Raw genomic sequence first — 25,193 nt, forward strand, 5'->3', positions numbered from 1 at the left:
GCCCTCTGGCTCACCTCCCTCCACTTCCCGGCAGACTTGAAGCCTGGCTCTGCCGTGTGAGACCTCGCTTCTCCCACAGCTCTCAAGGGGAGGCTTTCCTCTCAAATGCCAACTTCCTGCAGACATGAGGGGGAGTACTTATGATATGCTGTGGTGCAGTTTTCATCACCTTTCTTGTGTTTGGGGTTCGCTGAGCTTCTTGGATCTATGGGTTTATGGTTTTAATCAAATTTGAAAAATTTCTGGCCGTTATTTCTTCAAATTTTTTTCTGTTCTCCCCTCTCTTCAGGGAAGTTCCAGTGACACAAGTATTAGGCTGCTTGATGTTCCACTATGCACTAATGCTCTGTTCATTTTCCCCCCAGTAATTTTGCTCTCTGTATTTTACTTTAGATAATTCCTACTGAAATATCTTCTAGTTGACTACTCTCACCTTCTGTAGTGTCTAACTGGCTGTTTACATGTTCAGTACAGTTTTCATCTCAAACACTATTTTTCATCTCTAAATTTCTTTTTTCCATCTTATTTGTCTTTCTTTAATATTCTCATGTTTTCTTCTACCTTCTTGAAGATATGGAATATGTTTCAATGTCTTTGCCTACTAATTTTATCATTTGTTGTCACTAGGCCTATTTCTATAGATCGTTTTTTCTCCTCATTATGGGTTGTTTTTTCACGCTTTTTCTGAATTGCCTGGTCATTCTTTACATATATATATATATATATATTTCTTAAGTTTTTAATTTAAAAATTTTTAAAGATTTTTTTTAAAAAGTAATCTCCATACCCAATGTGGGGCTCAAACTCACAACCCCGAGATCGAGAGTCACATGCTCCACCAACTGAGCCAGCCCTTAAGTTTTTTACTTAAATTCCAGTATAGTTAACCTGCAGTGCTGTATTAGCTTCAGGTGAGCCTGCTCACCCCTGACTGGATGCCAGCCACATGAACGTTCCTTTGTTGGGTGCAGGCTATCTGTGCATTCCTTATTTATTTTTGAGGTGTAGTTAAATTACTTAGAAAGTTTGATCCTTTCAAGGATTGCTTTTAAGCTTTGTAGGGTTAAGATCAGAGCAAAGTGGACTTTAGTCTCAGTCTTCAGTCTGAGCTTTTCTTCCCCTGAGGCCCAGACTTGTATACCCAGCTGTCTGCCGGACATACCTGCTTCCTACAGACACCTGAATTCAGGCTGCCCCACAAAGGCTTCTCTTTCACCGTTCTCACACGTGCAGAACCTGGCTCTCCTCCTGCGGTCCCTGCCTTAATGAATGGTACTGCTATTCACCCAATTGCCAAGCTTGAAACCTGACAGAATTCTCTGATTCCTATTCCCTTCTTATTTAATTACCATGTCTTTTTTTTTTTTAAGTTTTTATTTAAATTCCAGTTAGTTGACATACAGTGTAGTATTAGTTTCAGGTGTACATTATAGTGATTCAGCACTTCCATACATCACCCAGCGCTCAGTGCTCATCATGACAAGTGCCCTCCTCAATCCCCATCACCTATTCCCCCCTCCCCCACCCACCTCCCCTCTGACAACCAGTTTGTTCTCTATAGTTAAGAGTCTGTTTCCTGATTTGCCCCTCTCTCTCTTTTTCCCCCTAGGCTCATTTGCTTTGTTTCTTAAATTCCACACATAAATGAAATCATATGGTATTTGTCTTTCGCTGACTTATTTCACTTACTTTAATACTCTCTAGCTCCATCCACGTCCTTGCAAATAGCAAGCTTTCATCCTTTTTATGGCTAAGTAATATTCCACTGTATATACACCACATCTTCTTTATTCATTCATCAACTGATGGACACATGGGCTGTTTCCATAATTTGGCTATTGTAGGTAACGCTGCTATAAACACTGGGGTGGCAAGAATTACCATGTTCTTTTAGTTTCATTCTTCTAAATGGATCCCAAACCCACTTACTTTTGTCTGTTTTTACTATCCTTGACTAAGAAGTCAGCTCCACCTCTCATTTGAATTACCTGCCTCCTGTCTTGTCCCTCTCTAATAGATTCTTCCTGATGTGACCAGAGCTACCTTTCTATGGGACAAATATGGTTCTGTCATAACTCTACTTAAGGGGCACCTGGGTGGCCCAGTCGGTTAAGCATCTGCCTTTGGCTCAGGTTGTAATCCCAGGGTCCTGGGATCAAGCCCCACATCAGGCTCCCTGCCCAGTGGGGGTCTGCTTCTCCCTCCCCTCTGTAGCTCCCCCTCCTGGTGTGCTTTCTCCATCAAATAAATAAATAAAATCTTTTTAAAAAATGACTCTGCTTAAAACCTCTGAACATCCTCTATTGTTCTAAGAACAAATCTCAGTCTCTTGGTTCATACGATTCTTCAGGATCTGACCTATACCAACCATCCCAACTTTACTTTTGGAGTCCCTGCATCACCCCCACTCTGCCCCTGCCAAATTCTATGCTCTGGCCAGACTCAGCTACTTTCTTTTCCTCCAAAGTTTCTTTACCATCTCTAGGCCTTTGTACATGCTTTTCCCTTCTCTTAAAACATTATTCCCAACCCCTTTCCACACTGGTTATTTCCTACACATTGCTCCTAAATGACCAGCCACCTCAAACTCAAAATGCTGCAAATCAGACTTATCTGCACCCTGTCCCCCAGCCCTATTTTTTGTTTTGTTTTGTTTGCTAGTGCTATTACCAGTCAGTCCTCCAAGAAAGACGTGTTTGGTGTACCCTCTCTCATGTCTAAATACAGACCCTCCTCCCTACACCGCAGTCACTGCTTTTGCTGGATCTGCGCTGTTGCTTAGGCCGTGTGGCAAGCTCTTCATCTGTCTGTACCTGTCCTCCCGGCCTCACCTTCTACCACTCCCCTTTGGGCAGCCTTTCTGCCTGAGAGCTGTTGCAGACAATGTTTCCTCTATTTGCAATGCCCTCACTCACCCTGCTGACTTGGCAAACACCCACTCATCCTTCAAGATACAGTTGTCAAAGCAAAATCTAACAGGTACTTTGCCAGTGCCACAAGGACCTTCACGGCTCGGCCCTTCCCTACCTTTCCATCCCCATCTTGCACTATCTTCCCCACCGTGCTCTCTGCTCAGGCTATTCTGGCCCTCTTGATTAAGCCTTGAATAAGCCATGAACTGTCTCAACATAAGACTTTTTCTTAGAAGCAGTGTTTTTCTGTCTGAAATGTGTCCTCACCTCTTCACTTGGTTTAATTCCCAGGTATCCTTTAGGCCCTAGTTCAAATGTACTCTCTTTCAGAAGAGCATGCGTTGACCCTCCTGCCTCGGTTGTGCCCCCTCTTTCACGCTCCTCTAACACAGTGTTAGAGTGGGAACAATCATTTGTCCTCATGGCACTTCTGTCCTCTTGTGGAAACAAGCCCTTGGGTTTCTTTTAAGGAACTGCCCTTCTTCCACTGCAGGCAAGCGGTGAGACTACCAACAGGACTTGCCCGCCCGGAGCGGAGGCACTTGACAAAAGCTAGCTTAGTTAGTTGGACTCTTTCTCTCTTAAACTGAGTGGCACCAGGGAGTAAAACAGGGTGCTGAAGAAATGGACTGTTGTAATCTAGATTCCTGGCACTGCCCTTCATGTCCCTTCTGAAGGCCAGCTGTGTGATGCTTAATTTTGTTCTATGGGTACCCGTGACCTTCCAGTAAATTCCTTTCCTTTTAAGTGAGCCAGGTTGAGTTTCTGTTACTTGCAATTAAACAATCCTAACTATATGTATCTTGTATAGGTTCTGGCATAGCGGCTGGTATTCCATCAACGTGCTAAACCAATGGAAGAATGAACACAGTGACCAGATGACCAAGAGAGCCCAATGAGTAGCCCTAAGACCTGCATTCTTGTCTCCCTCCACCCCTTGCAAGGGGGCAACGGGAACTGTGCACCAATGGTGGCAGCCGCGGCTACAGCTCCCTGTCACTAGCCCGACCACCTTTTACAGCGCTCGCGCCGTTTCTGGCTCCCAGCCCACCCAGATGATTACGTCACAGTCACCTGCCTACGGAGAGCCTGCCCTGGCTCTTAGGCACTCCTCCCCCATTTCGGTTTCTGGCTTTGACTTTGGGGTTCCCTTTCGAGGACTCCGCATTCGCCCAGGCAATTCCCTCCTGTCATTTATAAAAGCCTGAAGCTTAAGTTTCTCCACAAAGACTTCCTGAGGCTCCTGAGTGACTACCCCACTTCTGGCACAGCCAGAGCTCCGACCTGACCGGCACTGCGCTCTCATATTCAGAAGCTGGTTACTGGTGGACTGATCTGTGCCCAGCTCCTCATGGAGGTCCCAGACTAGCAGGAGAGCTTAAGTCTAATCTTTAGGAAATGTAAACTAGAATCAAAAACAATCGGGGAGGCAGAGGCGCAATGCTCTGGGACACAGGAGCGGAGTTTCTTACTGTCGGGTTTGGGCAAGGCTGCAGACCAGAGCATCTCACTACATACAAATGGGTGTTTGAAGCTGCATGCGAATGCAGCTCAGACGACGGAAATGCTGTTTCGAGCGTACCAGTTCTTCGGGGTCAATTCGCATCCCGGGAAGCCGGCGGTAAAGCCTGGGTCTCGCCAGCAGTCTGCTGACGCCAAATCTGTAGTAAGTACAGAAGACTCTGGGACTCGCAAGTCAGCCGGGCACAACGTAGGCTGATGTGCGCATATAGCCCACCCCCAAGTGCCTGAAGGTGCTCTCTCCTCAGGTGTCGAAGCAGCAAGCCCACAGCTATGCAGTGAAGGACAGATGTTTAGTCTGTGGTCTGGGCTTCCTGCGTTAGCCAGGCTGCAAAGCTCAGCAGTATAAAAATCCCTGACCAAGGGGCACATGTGTGTCCTCTGCCTGGCTCCAGGTGGGAAGCGGCATGGATAACGCAAATCTCTGCTCTTCTCCTCCTGCACCTGTACCACGTCAGACCCATGAATGTGCGTAGTGCTTTTTCAGATGCCTGCGGTCTTTGAAATTAACCATGAACTCTTCTGCTGCTAATCCAAAGGACCAAGTCGGTGTTCTGAGCTCATGCAAACTCCTAGAAGGTTCGGAAACTGGACATAAGCAAAAGGGGGCTATGCGCTAAAGTGTCTGCACCTAGTGATGGAACCGCTAAGACAAAATTAACAAAATTACAAGGAGAAATATACAATGAGTGTCCTGTCCTGTCACCGTAATGGGAAACACAAGAACCACTGACAAGCCAAGATCACAGAAGCTGCGGGAATTCAAAGACCTGAACAATTAATAAATTTGAACTGATATAGAGTACCTTACAGCCAACAAGTGGAGAATGCACTTTCTTTTCAAGCATATATGGAAAACTGACCACCTCTGAGGCAGCAACCCTGATATAAAAAATTATTAACACTGAAATAAGCTCAAGCTTTGCACTTAAAAATATGAAGATGCTTATTTGTGTCTTACAGCAATTCAACATTTAATGTATTCCATAATATTCTGTATTTCATTTTGTTTATAATTCTGTAAAGAAGATTTTAAATGCTCTCACAATGCCTGATTAAGATAACCCTAAGTGCCCTCCTGTTTACTTTAGCGTGGCGTACAGCTAGACTCGTTCTCAACCTCTGCTGTCATGTGTAAACAGCCGGGAACACCACACTACACAGTGAGATCCTCTTCCAGGACGAAGGGAGACCTCCCTCGAGGTTCCCAAGCCAAGGATCCTACACTAGCCTCATCATTAGGCCACTGAGCCCCAGAATGGAATTTCTGGAATACAGGTGCACATCGTGAGCCAACTGTACCACCGGCATTTTTGGTCTCCAGTGACCCACTTCCTTTCTCATTGTAAAGAACCACCACAAGTCCCCACCAGCTGTCCCTAACCCGCACAAAGCAGATGTTTCGTAACTAATGGCTGCTGATGACACGAGTGAACATTTCCCACGAAGAACACTACCGGGGTATATGAAGTTCAGTCTGTGGGATAAAGATATGCACGTCACTCTATCAGAAAATTACAGTGCTTCTCATTAGGGTGCATACAAGCCAGACAGGCAGGACAGGCCCACAGACAAGAAAACTCCAGCCACAGTGAGGAAGAAGCCCCGCAGCCAGATCTTCTCTCAACGGGTCGTCTTTGGCTCCAATCTCTGAGCTATGATGAATTGCTAAGTGCAAAGGGCTGAGGGGTAAATGGAATGAGGAACTACCCTAACTGAAATAGGTCTCTCATTTCCAAAGGAATGGCACTGCACAGTGTCCAGTAAAAGTCCTAAGCTATATTACAACATAAGTAATATATGTCATGGCTTGGGTGAAGGAGAAAGTTGGCAACAGTTGCAAATGGACTGTCAGACACAGCAGGAGAAGGGAGAAAGTGAGGGGAACGACTGTTTATCAAGCACCTACTGTGTACTCACGCTGCTCTCAGTACTTTTACCTACACTCTCTATTTAACTCTTACGGCCCTACGGGGCAGGCACTGTCTCCGTTCTACAGATGAGGGAACAGAGGCTTAGAGGGCAGAGATAACATGTTCAAGATCCCCAACCACTAAGTGAACCGGCTGAACCAACCCAGGTCTGACTCTGAAGCTGCTTTTCTTTAAATTATGCCATGCTGACTCTCAGAGGCTACAAGGACAGCAGACCCGCATAGGAAGAGAGCAGCTGCTTGGAGAGCAATTATCTATTACCTCCATCCCTCTGCCCCAGGGTGATGGCAAAAGACTCCAGCCATGCCCCCACATGAATCACGGGAGTCAACAACAGCCCAGAGGGGCTGGCCAAAACGCAAACAGCTCCCACATCTTCTCAAGTCAGGGAAATAAATCATAATGGAGGATCAATTAATCAAAGACAAACTAAAATAGGAAAAGCAGTATTATAAAATAAACACAGAAAAATCCACTGACCTAGACTAAATTAAGTGACCCAGTAAAATAACTTAGAAGTTCACAAACTGAAATCCAATCTTAAATGGGTACACATTGTGGGGGAGGGGAGAGGCCTCACAAAAAGCTCCTGATAAGTCGTGGTCCCCTGTGACTGTGTACCGTCCGTCCCAGCACAGCATAGCTCTTCTCCAGTGTGACACACCTGGGGCCAACGGAAAGTGGAACCTCACTGGAAGGTAGGAGCCCCAGCCCAGCCAGTGCAAGCAAAGGGGTCATGCACCTATTTCCCACTCTCCTGGGAAAATAGCAACACGCTGAGCAGGGCATGCAGGGAATTCAATTCCATTCTAGCAGGTGTGTCCAGACCATGCCAGGGCATCTTGTGTGAAGCTGCAGGAGAATTTTGGCAGACGACATGTCAAAAGAGCAGCTGGGACAAGACATAGCAAAAATGGTTCCCTCTGCAGTTTGTATCTAAAACTTCATGAAGCTTATGACCTAGTAGGGTAGATAAGGACAAATAATCACCAAGCAATTATATAAAATAAGACAGAGTCCCTCTCTCCAAACAAAAATGATTTTTTTTCCCAGCTGTAGGATTAACACTTGCTTATTTATTAACCATACAATAATTTTTTACATTTGGATTTTTAAAGAATGAAGTTATGAATCATTTGAAATTCCCATTATCTAAAGTTAATTGCTGTAAACATTTTGGTGAAAATCTTCCCAGAAATCTCTTTTTCCATAAATACATGTGTGAATGTGCATATATAATTTTACTTACACAGTGGCCTCAATATACATGCTCTTTGTCTGTGTTTTGCTCACTCAACAATATCCTCACGTCTTCTGTGTCAGTAAGAATAAAATTGCATCATCATTTTTTTTTTTTAAAGATTTTATTTATTTATTCGACAGAGATAGAGACAGTCAGCGAGAGAGGGAACATAAGCAGGGAGAGTGGGAGAGGAAGAAGCAGGCTCATAGTGGAGGAGCCTGATGTGGGGCTCGATCCCATAACACCAGGATCACGCCCTGAGCCGAAGGCAGGCGCTTAACCGCTGTGCCACCCAGGCGCCCCTGCATCATCATTTTTAATGGCTATAGAGTATTCCACCATGTGGATGTGCCATTTTCTTAATGTAATCCTTAAGTACACATTGCATGATGGACATCACCATTTCTATTCTTCTACTCTTCATTCAACAAATATTTACTGAGCACCTATTACGTGCCAGCTACTGTTCTCTAAGTACCAGGGACACAGTGATGAACGAGACAGGCAAGGTCCCTGGCCAAATTCTACTAAGGGAGACTGACTGTATGCAAGTAAATAGATAATCTGAAGGATGAGTGCTAAGAAGAAATAAAGACATACCTTCTGAGAGAAGGACTGGCTGTCAAGAGAGTAGACTACTTTAGCTGCATTGGTCCAAGAAGGCTTTCCTGCAGAGAGGACATCTGAGCACAGACCTGGGATGGTCACGGGAAGCAGGAGTGAAGCATTCTAGGATGAGGAGACACTGAGCACACAGGCCCTGATGCAGGAAGGGGCCTGGCCTATTCACAGACTCGCAGGAATGCCAATGTGGCTTGAGGGCAGTGAGGAACAAAATGGACTAACACGCAAGGGTTGAGATAACTCCAGAGAAACTGGAGTGGGAGCCAGCAAGTCGGGACTCTGTAGGTCATGGAGTTTGGATTTTATTTTAAGTGCACCATGAAGTCAATGGAGAGCTTTCAGTGGGAACAAGATATGATCTGACTTACACTTTAAAAGGTCACTCTGGCTACAGGGTGGAGAATGGAATACTGGGAGGCGACAAATGAGCAGAGCCCAGCAGATGTTTCTTTATCCAGGGGAGAAAAGATGGTACCTTGGACAGAGCTGCTAGAAAAAAGGCTGGACAAGGACATACCATGAAGACAGAAAAAGAGAGAAAGGGAGAAAGGAGTGGCAACAATCAAAGTGGTTTCCAGGTCTATGGCTTGAACACTTGGGGGAATGGGAACAAAAAAATGGGAGAGAAGGGGGGATAATCAGAAGGGGGAATGAAGCATGAGAGACTATGGACTCTGAGAAACAAACTGAGGGCCTCAGAGGGGAGGGAGGTGGGGGAATGGGATAGGCTGGTGATGGGTATTAAGGAGGGCACGTATTGCATGGTGCACTGGGTGTTATACGCAAGTAATGAATCATGGAACTTTACATCAAAAACCAGGGATGTACTGTATGGTGACTAACGTAATATAATAAAAAATATTATTATAATAAAAATAAATAAATTTTAAAAATGGGAGAGGAACCACTCTGATGGCACAGATCCCATATTCCATTAGATTTATATGTAAGTATTTTGGTTTGGAGAGGCGCTGCTGTTAATTCTTTTAATTTTTATTTTTATTCATTGCTAGTATACAGAAATATCATTTTTTATGTTTTGATCTTATATCCCATCATCTTGCTAAACTCAGTTATTAGTTCTAGGAGGGTTCTGGGGATTTTTTTATAGATTCTTTGAGATTTTCCATGTAGGCCATCATCTCACCTATAAGGAGGGTCAGTTTTATTCCTTCCTTTCCAGTCTGTATTCTCACTGTTCCTTTTTCTTGCCTCACTGCACTGGCTAGGACTTGCAGGAGAGGTTCTTGATCTCAGGGGGAGAGCAGTTTTCCACCAGGAAGCATGCTGTTTGCTGTAGCCTGCTTGGAGATGCCTCACAGCCAGCTTCTTGAAGAAGTTCCCTTCTACGTTTACTGGGAGTTTTTATCAGCAGTAGATGTTGAATTTTTGCCAAAAACTTTCTCTTCACCAATTAACATGACCCTGTAGCTTACCTTCTTTAGACAGTGAATACGGCGGTCTACACTGCCCGACACTGGAATGATGAGCCAGCCTTCCGTGTGCAGGGCAAACCCCACGTGGGCACCAAAGCTGGGGCGTTTTAGCCATTATTCCTTGGCGTGTCTCTTCTGCACTGCATTGTTCCTCCTCTTCTGGGACTCCAACGGCTGACAGCGACCTGGTATTGCCCCACCCATCACTGAGGCTCTGCTCAACTTTTTACCTTTTTCTTCCATTGTTCACACTGGATAATTCCAATTGCTTTCCTCTTCATCTCTATTTTGTTATGGAGTCCATTCAGTTGAGTTTTTAAAAACTGCAGTTATTATATTTTTTTCCTATATCTCCATTTGGTTCTTTTTTGTATCTTTTTTTAATATCTTTTTTAGGGGGGCTAACAGTTTCTATCTTTTTTGTTTCAACACTGTTTGCTCCTATTTTGTGAAGCATTTTTTTTTTTTTAAAGATTTTATTTATTTATTTGACAGAGAGAGCGAGCCAGCGAGAGAACACAAGCAGGGCGAGTGGGAGAGGAAGAAGCAGGCCTCCAGCGGAGGAACCTGATGTGGGGCTCGATCCCAGGACCCTGGGATCACGCCCTGAGCCGAAGGCGGACGCTTAACGACTGAGCCACCCAGGCGCCCCTTGTGAAGCATTTTTATAATAGCTACTTTAAACTCACTGTCAGATTATTCCAACATCTGTGTTGAGATTTTCCTGGTTCTTCACAGGAGAAGTAATTTAGATTATACCTTGGACTTCGAATATGAAGTTATGAATACTTTAGGTCTTGTTTAAATCCAGTGGAGAGGGGCGCCTGGGTGGCTCCGTTGGTTAAGCATTGGAGTCTTGATTTCAGCTCAGGTCATGATCTGAGGGTCCTGGGATCGAGCCCTGTGTCAAGCTCTGCGCTTAGCAGGGAGTCTGCTTGAGGATTCTCTCTCTCTCCCTCTGCCCCTCCCCCTGCTCCTGTGCTCTCCCTCTCTCTCTAAAACAAATAAATCTTTAAAAATAAATAAATAAATAGATCCAGTGCAGAATGCTGACATTTTTGTTCTACCAGACTCTCAACCAGGTTAAATTTGGGTGGCAAGTTCTGACCAGCCTTCCAGGGGGTGTGGTTTCAATGTCAGTTCCGGTTTCAAAGCCTACTCAAGTGTGGCCTCTGTGGGTGCCACCCACTGTCCAGTCTGAGACTCAGGCAGTGGTCTATCTTTCAGATCAGTTCTCAAAGTCTTTGGTATGTTGGTTAGAATCAGACGCATGCATGCACAGCTCAGAAGGTCATAAGTAACTTTCTGGAATCACTTTCCTGAGTTCTTCCCTCTCTGTTTTCTCCATGTACCTTCCAGTTCACTGGACTTCCCCTTCTTGGTTCTCTGGCCTGAAAGCTGGGATCTTAGTTACCACATTCTGCCACACATTTCCCACACTGCACCCAAATCCAACCAGCAAGAAGGTGGAGGAAAAAAAGCAACCGATTTCACCCCAGCCTCCTGGGATTCCATGTCCTCTGATCAGAGAGGAAGGTTTCCCTTTTTCAGTTTCAGGTGCTTGAAGACCCCACTGCTGCCACTGAAACCACTCCCGTGGGATTGCCTGGCGACTAAGGCACGAGAGAACAGAGGAAAAGACAAGCCTTGGGACTTCCCCTCCGTCTGAGCCTTAGAGCCCCTTTCCCACCCCAGAGCCCTAACCAGAGGTCTTCTGGAATTCCCTCTGGCTGTGCCCTGATGTGCACTGCTGGGTGTGTGGCCTTGGGTCTAGGACATGGGACACCAGAGGAAAAATGAGAAGTTCATTGCCAGTGTGGCAGCACTCTTAATTCTAGCCTTTTTCCCCAATCTGTCTGCTACCATTCATATTTCAGAGTCCTCAAATAGCTGCTAAATGCGTCCAATGACACAGAGAGATTCCTGTATATGTACCTCATACACACGTCCTGGTACCTACAGAAGCATCAGTTTATGTAGGAATATAGCTACGAGAGGAAATGCCAGGTCATGAGGTATGCGTATATTCAAATTTTGCTAGATACCACATGGTCTTTTCTAAAGGGGTTGTCATCCACTCACTCTCTGGCCAGTAAAGACTCAGCGTTTCCACTGTACCATGTCCTCACCAACCCTGGAACAGCAAGCTTTTCAAGTTTTGCCATTTTGGTAGACATGCAGTGGCATCTCGCTATGACCCAGATTTGCCTTTCCCCAGGTAGCAATGCAAAATGCATTGAACACCTTTTCATAAATTTATCAGCCATTTGGATTTCCACTTTTGTGAAGTGCCTGCTTAGGCCTTTTTGCTTGTTTCGATACTGGGTTGTTTCTTTATTCCTATTGATTTCTGTAGTTCTTCATTCTGGAAACATGTCCCTTGTTGGTTGGTTGTGTTATAAATAGCTTTTTTCCACTCTGGATTGCCTTTATCACTCTCTTAATGGTATCTTTTTGATTAATGAGAAGTTCTTAACTTTAATGTAATAAAATTGATCAATCTTTTCCTATAAAAGTAGACACAACTTTTGTGTCTATTTAAAAACTTTCTGTCTGTCCACTCCCTCTTAAAGTGATCTGTCTTGCCTCAGCGTCTGGGTGGAGTACCTCTCAAGCATATGAGGTATGAGACAGCAAGATAACACGGGAGACGGTATGAGCTGCAGAGGCAGACAGATCTGAGTGGCCCCGGACAGGTTACTTTACCTTTCGGAGGATCAGTTTCTTTTATCTATAATCAAAGATACACCATCCACCCCGCAAGATGTGTCTAAAGCACTACGACGCTGTTGGCGCATCGGAAGCCCGGAGTAAACAGGGGTAGCTGTGACTGTATTCTCTGAACTCATCCTTCCCCTCCTCCTCAAGTGCCTGAACCTCACGGCCGCTTTGTGAAACGTCAATCTGCTGCATTCAAGGACAGCAAAATGGATTAATTACCCTCGGCAGGTCAGCCAAGCCTCCCTGTTACTCATAGGCAGCACCCACCGTCCCAAGAACCACCATCTTCAACTAAAAATGCAGGCTTCATGCCCGGAGATGCTCTTCTCACACAGTAAAGTCATCCTGGGGCTCCCACACCAACGTAATGGCAGCAAGCTGAAGGCTCGAAGTGACTCCTCTTTCTGCTCACAGCCAACAGCACGGCGATGTGGAGCAAGGAGACTGCCTCAGACCTGGGACAGCCAAGCTCCACCGAGCTCGAGGGATTTGGGTCCAAGGAGTGGGTATGTCAGTCTGAGTCCTGCACTTAGACACGGGGAAGAGAGGGCGTCTGTCGGCCGGCACGTGGGTTGGCACAAGTGCACAGTGAAGTGCACGTCCTGGGGGAGGTGTGTATTTGAGTATATGGTTGTGCGTGCAAACATGCAACAGTGTGTGTCCTTAGGAAGCTGTCATATTCTCATCAGTCTGACACTGTGCTGAAGAGCCCTGATGACTATCTTCTCTAGCATACCCAGAGCCTGGGGTCTCTCAGTGCCCTCTGCCCCACTCTCTGGGCCAGGATACGTGCTCAGAAAACACATACCCTTTATATGAACCTGGAACACTCTGAATGAGGAAGGAGCATCTACCCAAACTCCTCCAGTGCCCACTTTTAAAGCAACTGGCCAAGTCTCCCGGATGTTGCATTCCACTTTCTAGACCACAAGTCCCCAGAAAAGCTTCTAAAGACTTTCCCACCATTCTGAGATATTCCCTTGCCCTCCCCAGATACCCCCCTCCACCTGACCAGGCTCCACTTCCAATGTGGCCAAGGGCTGAGTGCCGAAAGGATAGAGGGGGAGGGATTGGTACCTGAGCCTAGTGTTTGTCCAGCGGAGTCAAAGGAAAGAACCACTGAATCTGCAACACAAGAGGACAAGTTCATTTCTTTCTCCTTCTTAGAGGAAAAAAAAAAACAAAACAAAACCCACAAGCTCCCACCAACTCTGCCCCACCCCCCCCCAGGGGAAAGTCAACTGGATAGGAACACTCAGCTGCACACACAGCACCCACAGGTCCATGCCCTCCCACCCCTGGGCCAGGAGGCCCTGCCGAGCCCAGCCCCGGGCCTCCTGCCACCGCGAAGAACATCTCAGCGCACAGACAGGCCCCAAATTCTTCAGAGGCATTTCCTGCCAAATTAGGGGACATGCTTTTTTTTTCCCCCTTCTCACAATGAAAATAAAATTAAAGCAATGCAACAGAAAACTTCTCTCCTGAATCTGGTTAAAGGCACTAACATGTCCCTTTGACTTCTCCCTTTTTTTTTTTACTATTCATATACCCGATTGTTTATTATTTCTTCTCCAAAAGCGCTTAAAGTGGCCTACAGGAATTTATAGTACACACTGGGACTTAAAAATGAAGAAGTCAAGAAAGGAAATATATTATACAGCCAGGGGAATGTTAGTACATAAAATGCATGCCATGAGAACCAGAGGTAGAATCAAGAAGGCCTGAACTCCCAAACCACCAAAGGAAAGGAGAAAGTGAACAGTTACACGATTTAGTGCCCACAGTGCATTCATTCATTCATTCGACCGTTCAATAAATATTTATTGGGCACGATACTATGCTATGACTTTAAGATACAGCAGCAAACAAAAAAGCACGGTCTCCTCACGGATCTCCCTGCCATCAGTCTAATAGACAAAAAAAGTTACCAAACAACAAAGCATCCAACTAAAAACTAAGTAGAAAAGAGCGCTGTGAACATTCCCATTAAGACCCAGACCTAGGGGCGCCCGGGTGGCTCAGTCAGTGAAGCATCCAACTCCTGATCTCAGCTCAGGTCTCGATCTCAGGGTCGTGAGTTCGAGCCCCGCACTGGACTCCGTGCTGGGTGTGTAGCCTACTTAAAAAATAAAATAAAAACAAAAGAACCAGACCTAGTTAGGAAGGGGAGTGGGTGTTGGTTAGGGAAGGCTTCCCTGAGTAAGTGACACCTGAACTAACAGCTGAAGGTAAGCAGGGGTTAAACCTAACAAGAATGGAATGAGGCATTCCAGGCAGAGAGAACGCCGTGTGTGGAGACCTGAAGCGCGATGGAGCGGGGTGCTTCAGAGTGACAAAAAGACCAAAATATAAAAGCAAATACTCAACAGTCATCAGGAGGAAATCTCTCTTGTGGGTCCTAATAATACAAGGGGACGCTGTATGACGTTGAAGACTGCACCTCCCAGGGCATTTCTAGAGTGAGTATCAATCTTGCATGGCTATGTCTTCCAACACGAGCTGGTCAAAACGGTGGCATAAAGCCAATGTATAGTTCAATGAAAGCAGTTATAAGGAACACCAAGGTAATTTAAGGCCTAAGACAACCCTGGAGACCTCAGACTCAAAAGGCTCACTCACCACCAAGGAAAGCCAGCTGGATGCATACAGGACCAGGGTCTACAGCCCCACTCCCAGCCCCGCATTATCCTTCGGATCTCAGGTTGAAACACAATAGTTATCTTAACTGTAAGTAGCATCTGTCCCCACTGCTGGGCTATCAGCTCCATAAAGACAGACCCTATACCTGCTTGACCCCCTGCTCCACCACCCGCAGAGGAGTAACAGTGCCTGGAGAAAGGAACGGACCACAGCAGATGACAGGGTTGATGTCTTTTTACAGAAACGCAGAAGCACAAGGAGGACACTTGGCTGATGCGACAGGTGACCAGCCGACCTCTGGGAGACAAAACCAATGTCTCTTACAAATTCTACTTCTTTACCAACATTTCACACATCTGTCTTCTCTCAATGCTACTGCCCTTCCAGAAGAGAACCCCTTATTTCTCTTTTTTAAAGCAGTTTTATTGAGGTATAATTTACATACTATAAAATTCACTCGCTTTCAATGTACCACTCAGTGATTTTTTTAGAGAATTTACAGAGCTGTGCAACCATCACCACATGCGGTTTCCCACACTTCCATCACTCTGAACAGACCCCGCAAGCTAGTTACAGTCCCGCCCCGTTCCCACCTCCAGCCCCAGGCAACCACTGATTCACTTACTGTCTCTATAAATTTGCCTTTCTGGACAACTGCCTACCCACTTTCGCTGGGGCTGTTCTATACCCCTAACCACACCCCTGCCTCCAACGTGGCCCACTTCCATCATCCTTTATGCCACTGACGATGTTTCCGAAAAGTACACCTCACTGTGGCTTTGCTCTTGATTAAAACCCTTCAGAGGCTTCTCGCAGCCTGTAAGATAGAGTTCAAGCTATGGCATTCCCTCATTTTCCCCTCATTTGCCATTTTTAATATATCTCACGTTCCAGGTGGGCCAAACTACCTCTATTTCCCCAGAGGTATACACCAGCGTGTCTTCACTCATCGGACATACTGTGCTCACTGCCTATTTGCATGCAAAAAATCTCCCACTTTTCCATTAAGATTCCACTCAATCATCCCCTCTTCTTTTTTCTTTATTGAAAGTAGGCTCCACACCCAGTGTGGAGCCCAACTCGGGGCTTGAACTCATGACCCTGAGATCAAGACCTGAGCTGAGATCAAGAGTCAGGATGCTTAGCCAACTGAGCCACCCACGGGCCCCAATCATCCCCTCTCCTTGATGCCTTCTCTAGTCAGCTCTGCTCCCCCCCTTCTTTGGGACATCACTATACTATTATTACGTCATTTATTATAATCCCTGGTTACTTCTTTTTCTCTTATTAAGCATTTCAAGTTCCCTGAGAACAAGAAACGTGTATTCGTGCCTTGCTCAGTGACTGACACACAGAAAGTGGTCAATATGTTTCTTAAACAAAGGAATAAACCAGTAAATGTCCTTGCTTGCTTTCAAAGGTGATGTGATCTAAGTGGTATTTCACAAGCTAGGGGGAAAAATCCATTCTGCATACAGATTCTCATTCGGTTTTAAGTCAACCTAACTGCCCCTCGACCGTGAAGCTTCAGGGGTTCAAGTGTAGCCTCCTCCTAGGAAGACAAAAGCATGTGCACAAATCAGCATAAGGGGAATAAGAAAAGTGGCCTTGAAGCTTCTAGGTTAGAGGCTGCAGCCACCTGGAGGAGATTAGGACCAGCTTCCTGAGGAGCTGACTGCCCACATGAGCAACAATAAAAACAGCATCTCAAATTTTTGTTGCAGTTGACAAGTACAGTCCCAACTGCAATCCACCTTCTTTGTACTCTCAAGCAGTCCTGAAATAATCTCTTCTAAACTTTTCCATATAAACCAAGAAGAAAGGCTTAAAACTTAAGTAAAAGACTAACTAAAACTTAACTGAGCTTCAAAGCAGTGAGATGAAATGCTAACAGTGGCCGTCTCTGGGTGAAAGAATTATAGGTAATGTTTCTACTCTGTGTTTTTGCAAAATTTGTACGGGAACGTGTATTACTTATATCATCAGAATAAAAAAAAAAACCAAAAAAAAAAAAAAAAAAAAGAACTCTCTAATCCACCGCAGGATTTTAACCTCTAACTCCCTGGTACCAATGCAAAAGGATGGAAGGCTCTTGACTGTCTTCATTTCTCACTGTATGTGCCAAAAAGCTGTTCAGCTTTTTCCTGTAGTTACTGAGGTCATCCTTTTATTTCACACCATTTAAATATATCTCAGCTACATCAATTCCCGAATAGACTGGGCTTTTTAAAATTATTATTCTTTTTATCTTCCCTCTCCCCACCCCCCACCCTCTGCCAAATATTGTCAAATGCCGATTATGTGCCAGGCCCTGTGCCAGAAACTAGAGACGCGGAGCTGATTAAGAGCCAGTCTCTGTCTTGCAGCCAAGGGAGACGGACAAGTTAACTGGCACCTAAAATAAAAATAAAGTGGATAAGCGTATGCAAAGAGTAAGCAGGAGGGAGATGAGAGTCTTACTGGAAAAAAAAAAGTCAGCACTTTCGCAGAGATTACTTCCAGGGGGTGGCGGACAGCTCCCAAGAGCATGCGTCCGTACTGCGGAAGATGCGAGTGACAGGGTAGAAATTTCAGGAAGAAGTTAGTGACACATTCATGTTTTGCCTAAGTTTTGATGGATTTTTGCTTTGAGCATTAAAGGCACAGACTTGAGAATCAGCTTGGTCATTCGTTATTTGTGTTTATTCTAAAGGATGTTAAGATCATTTTAGCCATAAACCATGGTGACAGCTAAAGCGAAAACGCGGTATTCAACAAATCAAGAGGTTTGTTTGCAAGAAACGGAGCAAGAATATCCAGACTTGTCCCTGTCCAGCTAACAAATGTGTCATTTTTATTTCAAGCAGCCCAGGCTCCAGCTGTTCCTGGCTCCCAGGCCAGAGGCAGCCATGTGGTTGTGCTACACAAGTGACCAAACAGAATTCCAGACCAAGGTACAACAGAGCATTGCTGTGCACGACTTTGTTCAAGGAGGAAACCTAGAATTTACTGGAAATCTTTTATTATGGTCAGATGTTTCCTGTGTCTGGTTTTTGAAGCGGATAAAAGGAGTAGGAAGAATGGGGCTCAGTCTTTCCAACCACTGGAGGGGCTTCCAAAGCTCAAATTTTGTGAGCAAGCTGCATATTTGGGTACAGGGCAGTAGTCACAGCACACACTCAACACTATCTTCTGCTATCCACCACGTGTAAGTCCCAGAGATGGAAGCATGAATAAAAAACCTGTCCCTTCAAGTAGCTTGCAAGCAGGCAAAATAAAAATACACAGAAAGCCAAGCAAACACGAGCTGACAGTCCTGTACTATACACTTGATATTTGCTAAGAGAGCAGATCGTGAAGGTTCTCACCGCACGCGCGCGCACACAAAGGTAACCAGGTGAGCCGATGAACGTGTGGACTTGCTTTATTGTGGTGATCATCTCACGAAGACAGATGAGTATCAAATCATCGCACTGTACACCTTACACTTACACAGTGCTGTCAGTTATGTCTCGATACAGTTGGGGGTAAAAAGCTAAGCATAACACAGAGGGATGGAAATTAGAGTAATGAGGGAGATATCTCACCGTCTGTTAATTTAACAGACATTTATTAAGCAGCTCCAACACACCAGACTTAGGGTTACAACAGTAAGAAGGAACAAGACTGTTCCTTTTCTCGAGGAATTTATGTTTTAGGCAGGGAGACGAAAAAAATCAGTAAACAAATGAACAAAACAATTTTGGACAGTGGTGAGTGGTCAATGTTCAATGTGGTGACAGGATGTTCAATGACATGAATGTTCAATGATGTGACAATGACCAAGGGTGAGGCACAGGCCGTACGAGATGGGACATTTCGGGAAAGCTTCTCTGAGGAGGTGACATGTGGGCTGAGACCTGAAGACAGGAGCCAGCAAAGAGAAGATGAAGGGGGAGAAAAAAGAGCTCCAGGCCAAAGGAAAAGCAAGTAGAGCAATCTTAGTACATTTAAGGACCAGAGAGAAGGCCAGTGTTGGGGGAACGCAGAGCACCGAAAACACAAGGAGGGCGGGAAATGAGGTCAGAGAGGAAGCCAGGAACCAGATCCCTGGGAGGCCCTATGTAGGAGGCCAGAGAAAGAGTCTGATTGTATTTCAATAGCTTCAACCCGGGGAGTAACATGATCTGATTTATTTTTTAAATATAAATTTTGACTGCTATGTGGGAACGAAATTGACTACTCTGGCAAAGGAGTAAAAGACAGATTAGGGCAGGGAGACTGAAGGCAGGGAGATCGACAAGGAGGAGAACACTCATCCCAGAGGAGAGGACACAGCAGCCTGAACCGAGGCAGTGGCAACAGGAAGAGAAAAAGGATGCATGGTAGAGATGTTCAAAAGGGAAACTTTACAGGACGAGTGACTGGTGGGACAAGAGTGAGAGATGAGGGAGGAGGAGGACTGTATCTACATTTGGGGCTTGGGCAACTAGATGGTGACTGCTGCTTGACTGGGAGTGGCCTTCATCTCAACCCCATGACCCTCCCTCTCCTCTGGCCCCTGACCACTGGACCACAGTGGGTACCTGACCCAGGGGTGGGCAGTGCACAGACTGATCACCATCCATCTATGAGGCAGACAGAGTCTACCTAGTCACCTTTGGGAGACCTGACTGGGAAGCACAGAGAGTTGGGGAGACACAAGCAGACAAAGACCAAAGACTGGGAGGCCACTGGCCAGCCTTGATGCTGGGCCCTAGGGCCCACCTTGGAGGCAGAGATCAGAGTGAAAGCCACAACCCTGCCACTGAGAGCAACAAGACACCTTAAAGAGTGTCTTAAATCCAGAATGTTCTTCCAGTGCCCGTGTCTGTGGCATTCGACTATATAGCAGATCACCTTTCCGCCAGACCTCAGGGTTCAGCTTTTCCTCGGTTCCTTTGAGGCTTCCGCTATAACTGAGATTCTCCTTTTTGTGTCTCTTGCTATCACAGAGCCATCTGTAGTGTGAGTGGGCTCACTTCCTCTACCTTCCAGTCCTCACCCTTTGATACCCTGGAGCTCTCTCTGCCTTCCCAATGACTGGGTGTAACGTGCGGATCTGACACCAGGCTGGACCTGCTCCAAGCACAACTCACCCCACAGGGCCTGAGTCTCAGGAGAAGCAGAAGGCCCTGCTTGGACCTTGGGCCTAAGATGTGTCCTCTAATCTAGCTTTACAGAAGAGCCTCAACCGTAGGGGTTTATTGGTCTGTTCGCAGAACTGATACTTTGATGGCCACATGGCTGTTTCTTGTTCTAGAGTCTCCATTGCCTAGATCCTGGGGGGAGGGTTCTAACTCCTAGTCTTAGCTCCTCAATTTCTCCCCTCTCTCCCCCAACCCAAACAAACAAAACCAGAGTAAATGAGATTTCTGAAGATACAGAGAAAAAAGGTCTGAGGGCAGAAAATAAAACACAGCCATTAATTTAGGGGAATATGGTATATGGAAGAGATATCAGTGAAATAATTAAAGAGACAAGAGTGGCAGGACAGAGGGAGCCAGAGGAGGTGAGAACTGGTTACAAGAAGGAATATTGAAATGCGGCGAGAGGTGGAAGAAAGTGAGGGATGAAAAAGATACAGAATTATTCACTGGGAAGACATCTGTAACCCCAGTGGGAATCGTTTCTGTACAACGAGCAGATGGCAGACTCAGCTGTGAATCAATATAATAGATAGAGTAGACTTATTTTAAGAAGTTTCTTAGGTTTATTTCATTAATTTAACTTATCAAACCTATATAATAGGGTTCTTACTAAGCTCAAGAGACTGCAGGAAAAGATTAGCCATGGTCCCTGACATGGAAGAGTTTACGAACCAACCATCACGAGGAGAATATAGAGAAGTTGCTACAGGAGTTCAGAGGCAAGAGGGAGAGTTTTTGCTGGGAGAACCTAGTAAGGCACGGAGGTGATAGCGTTTGAGCTGGTTTGACCTTATAGGACAGGCTGTGCTGGTAGGGTGGGAACAGCTTAGGAGAGGCACTGAAGCATTGAAAGTGAGGGGTGTGTGGTTTCAGGAAGCTAAAATCATACCTAATTAATATATTAGAGTTTCTTTCAGGAGGTAAAAATGCATGTGACTAAAGGGGAACTCGTCAATACAATCTGTTTGGACTTTCAAAAAAGGCTTTGACACATCAAACACTATTTTTAAAAAGTGAGTCACCATGAAATTGAGAAAGAAAGTGCTATATCATCCAGGAGACAAAAGGCACTTGGCTGGGGATCAGGGGCAGGCCACCCCCTGGGGCATCAGCACCCACAGGGAGACCAGGCAGTCTGGGAGTCGCTGGAATTCCACTACGCACTGCCCTCTCGGAGGGGGGGAAGGGAAGGAGGCTGGCACTGCTTACACACCCACGTGGGCAACAGAAGCAGCAGAACGAGGCATGTGCCGAAACTGAGTGAGGCGTCGGATGAGCTCTGGAACTGCAGGAACACAGGGAAGCTTGAGTCCTAGGCCCTCCAAAGAGAAAAGGGCTGGATTCGGTGCAAGAACTACAGTTTGCTGCCCTCTGAGTTAAAGGGCACACACCCATACCTGCACCCCCTTCCGAAGCCCTCTAAGGGACACACAAGATTGTCGCAAAGCAGAAGGACGCACAGACCAAGAAAACAAGAGGCGAGACACCAGAGCAAGAGTTTTGAAGCTGGAAAGCAAATACACGAGAGGAACTGGCTCAGCAAACCTCCCACAAAGCTAACTCCTATACTAGTAGTGGGGAGGGCAGACATATAACCTGAACTATCCCACGGAACTCCCCGAAGGCTCAACTGCTGAGCGCCCCAGGTACCACTGAAGTCGGAGAGCAAACAGTACTAAAAACAAGACACCACACTCAAGTATGGGCTGAGATCACAAGGCATTAGAAAAAAGGATCCAGGGGCACCTGGGTGGCACAGTCCACTGAGCATCTGCCTTCCAATCAGGTCATGATTCCAGGGTCCTGGGATCGAGTCCTGCATCGGGCTCCTTGCTCATGGGGGAGCCTGCCGCTCCCCCTGCTTGTGCTCTTTCTCTGTCAAATAAATAAATGAAATCTTAGAAAGAAAGAAAGAAAGAAAGAAAGAAAGAAAGAAAGAAAGAAAGAATCCAACATAAAGACAGAAACCAAAACAACTGGAAAATAAATGCAATGTGGAAAAACAGAAAATACACAAGATGAAAACTTAGGTGAAAAAAGACATTAAGATCCTCAGAGAGAAGACACTTCATGAAACAAGTAAAACATGTCAATTTTTCAAAAAGGTACATTTAAGGACGTCTGGGTGGCTCAGTCGTTAAGCATCTGCCTTCGGCTCAGGTCATGATCCCAGGGTCCCAGGATCGAGCCCCGCATTGGGCTCCCTGCTGAGCTGGGAGCCGGCTTCTTCCTCTTCCCACTCCCCCTGCTTGTGTTCCCTCTCTTGCTGTGTCTCTCTCTGTCAAATAAATAAAATCTTAAAAAAATATACATTTAGTGAATAAAAAGAAAATAATAACTCTTGAAAATTAAAGCAGGATAGAAGAAATGAAAAAGATTGGAAAATAAGTTGAGGAAATCTCTCAGAATGTAGAGCAAAAGACAGATGGAAAACAGGCAAGAAAAAACTTCTTTTTAAATTAAAGGACCAGAGGTGCCTGGGTGGCTCAGCCGTTAAGCATCTGTCTTCAGCTCAGGTAATGATCCCAGGGTTCTGGGACTGAGCCCCACATCGGGCTCCCTGCTCCACAGGAAGCCTGCTTCTCCCTCTCACACTCCCCTTGCTTGTGTTCCCTCTCTCGCTGTCTCTGTCAAATAAATAAACAAAATCTTTTAAAAATAAAATAAAATAAAATAAATTAGAGGACCAGTTTAGGAGACATGACATCTGAATATAGGCATTCTAGGAAGTGAAAGTATAAAAAAAATGGAAGGGAGAAAATATTGGAAGAAATAATTCAATAAAATTTCTCCACAATTAAAGGGCTTGAGGTTTTTTTTTTAGCTTGAAGGGACATCTGAGAGTACAGCACAGTATGAAAATAACCCTTCACTAAGGCACAGCATCATGAAATTTCAGAACACTCAAATTTCCAGAGAGAATAACAGGTTTTATGCAAATAATAAATAAATCAGAATGGCATAAGACCCCTCAACAGGAATACTGAAAGCCTAGAATGCAGTGGGGCAATATCTTCAAAATACTGAGGAAAAATATATTTTTTTTAGATTTTACTTATTTATTTGAAAGAGCGAGCATGAGCAAGGGGAGGGAGAGAGGGAGAAGGACAGGGAGAGGGGTCGAGCAGACTCCCCACTGAGTGCAGAGTCCAACATGGGGCTCAATCCCAGGACCCCGCGATCATGATCTGAGCCGAAGTCAGATGCTTAACCAACTGAGCCACACAGGTGCCCCTGAGGGAAAATAAGTTCTAACCAAGAATTCTATACCCAGCATGACTATCAATTAAGTACGAGTTTAGAAGAAAGACACTTCCATAAAGGCAAGGTCTCAAAAATGTACCTCACGCATTCTTTCTCAGGCAATTATTAGAGGATGAGTTCCACTAAATGAAGAAGAAAATGAAAACAACAACGAAAACATGGGATTCAGGAAACAAGATATACCAGAAGAGGATGACAGTGAGGGGGACTCCAAGACCACATAGCCCAGCAGCAGGCATGAAGAGCAAACAGTCCAGAACAGTGCCTGTCAGAAGGCTCCGAGAGAGATTTTATTCAAGAAAATGAAACTGAGGGGCGCCTGGGTAACACAGTCGTTAAGCATCTGCCTTCGGCTCAGGGCGTGATCCCGGCGTTCCAGGATCAAGTCCCACATCGGGCTCCTCCGCTGGGAGCCTGCTTCTCCTCTCCCACTCCCCTGCTGTGTTCCCTCTCGCGCTGGCTGTCTCTCTCTGTCACATAAATAAATAAAATCTTAAAAAAGAAAAAAAAAAGAAAATGAAACTGAGAGACCACCTAATGTGTCTGATCATTTGGAGAACAGATTCATACAGCTGAGGAAGAGTTTAGGACTGAATTAGTGATAAATACACAGAAAACTAAGCAAAACAAAAGGCAAGACTGTTAATTGACTTCAGGAAAAACAGAATGTGCAGTGAAAAAACAGTATATCTCGTTACCTACGATAGCATTTCCATGGTCATAGTATACGGACTGAACACTGACGTAACTGTATCAGAAGGATGGGAGGATGGACTTCCCATCGGTGGTGAAGAAGCTGTGAGTGTGACAGAGTACTAAATCCTCACCTCCCACTGTGCAAAGTCAACAGGTAATACCTGAAACAGAAATATTAACAACTGACAATATGTTATTTAGAGATCTGGAGGGAAACACCAAACAAATTACTTAGAAGAGTTGAAACTGGATGCCTCCTAGAGGTAGGAAATCAAGTAGTTGTGGAAACAGGGGAGTACTTTTATTCTTGTTCATTTTTGTTGGTAACAAGCCTTGTAGAATTGTTTTTCTAAACTATGCACATGTATAACTTCGCTAAGAACAAACACCAAATTAACTTGCACAGGATGACATAGCCTACAGTGGTAGGAATGGGGCTTTAAAGCCAGTTGATGTGGTTCTCTGACCTAGTTGTCATATATCGACCAACAGAGCCAATGAAGAGTCTATTAGAAACCCAGGTGACTCATTCGACCACATCCTACTTAATGCCTTACTAGATACTGTCTTATGTTGTTTTGTGGTTATTTATCCAAATATGATCTATCAAAAATAATTAGTTTAGAATAAAAGATAATTAAAAGACAAACAACCAAATGTGTGGACCTTGTTTGAACCCAGATTAAAAAAAAAAAATACCCAACTATGAAAAGGCATCCCTAAGATAATTAGAGACATTTGAATATGGATTAGGTATTAGAAGATATGAAGGAATTAGGTTAATATGAGGTAATAACATGATGGCTCTATTTTTAAAAAGTTCTCTTAGAGATATACACTGAAGTATTTATGGGTAAAATGACAAGATGTCTAGGATTTGCTTTAAAATCCAATATAACTGGGGCGCCTGGGTGGCTCAGTCGTTAAGCGTCTGCCTTCAGCTCAGGGCGTGATCCCGGCGTTCTGGGATCGAGCCCTGCGTCAGGCTCCTCTGCTGGAAGCCTGCTTCTTCCTCTCCCACTCCCCCTGCTTGTGTTCCCTCTCTCACTGGCGGG

General features: G+C 45.2%; 1 protein-coding gene across 5 annotated transcripts in view; it reads right to left on the reverse strand.

Moving 5' to 3' along the window:
- ST3GAL3 (ST3 beta-galactoside alpha-2,3-sialyltransferase 3) overlaps positions 1-25,193 on the reverse strand; it is a 183,144-nt gene that overhangs the window by 101,183 nt on the left and 56,768 nt on the right. For 2 of the 5 annotated variants that reach the window (XM_044383912.3, XM_026498287.4), the window contains exon 3: positions 13,469-13,516. The exons of 2 other annotated variants lie outside the window; for them this stretch is intronic. In XM_044383912.3, the coding sequence (XP_044239847.1) occupies positions 13,469-13,516 (48 nt within the window). Of the gene's footprint in view, positions 1-13,468; positions 13,517-21,924; positions 22,054-24,140; positions 24,282-25,193 lie in introns of those variants that run through there. One more of the 5 variants, XM_044383911.3, reaches the window with a different exon arrangement.

The sequence above is a fragment of the Ursus arctos genome, unplaced genomic scaffold, assembly GCF_023065955.2.
Source record: "Ursus arctos isolate Adak ecotype North America unplaced genomic scaffold, UrsArc2.0 scaffold_12, whole genome shotgun sequence".
Taxonomy (NCBI): domain Eukaryota; kingdom Metazoa; phylum Chordata; class Mammalia; order Carnivora; family Ursidae; genus Ursus; species Ursus arctos.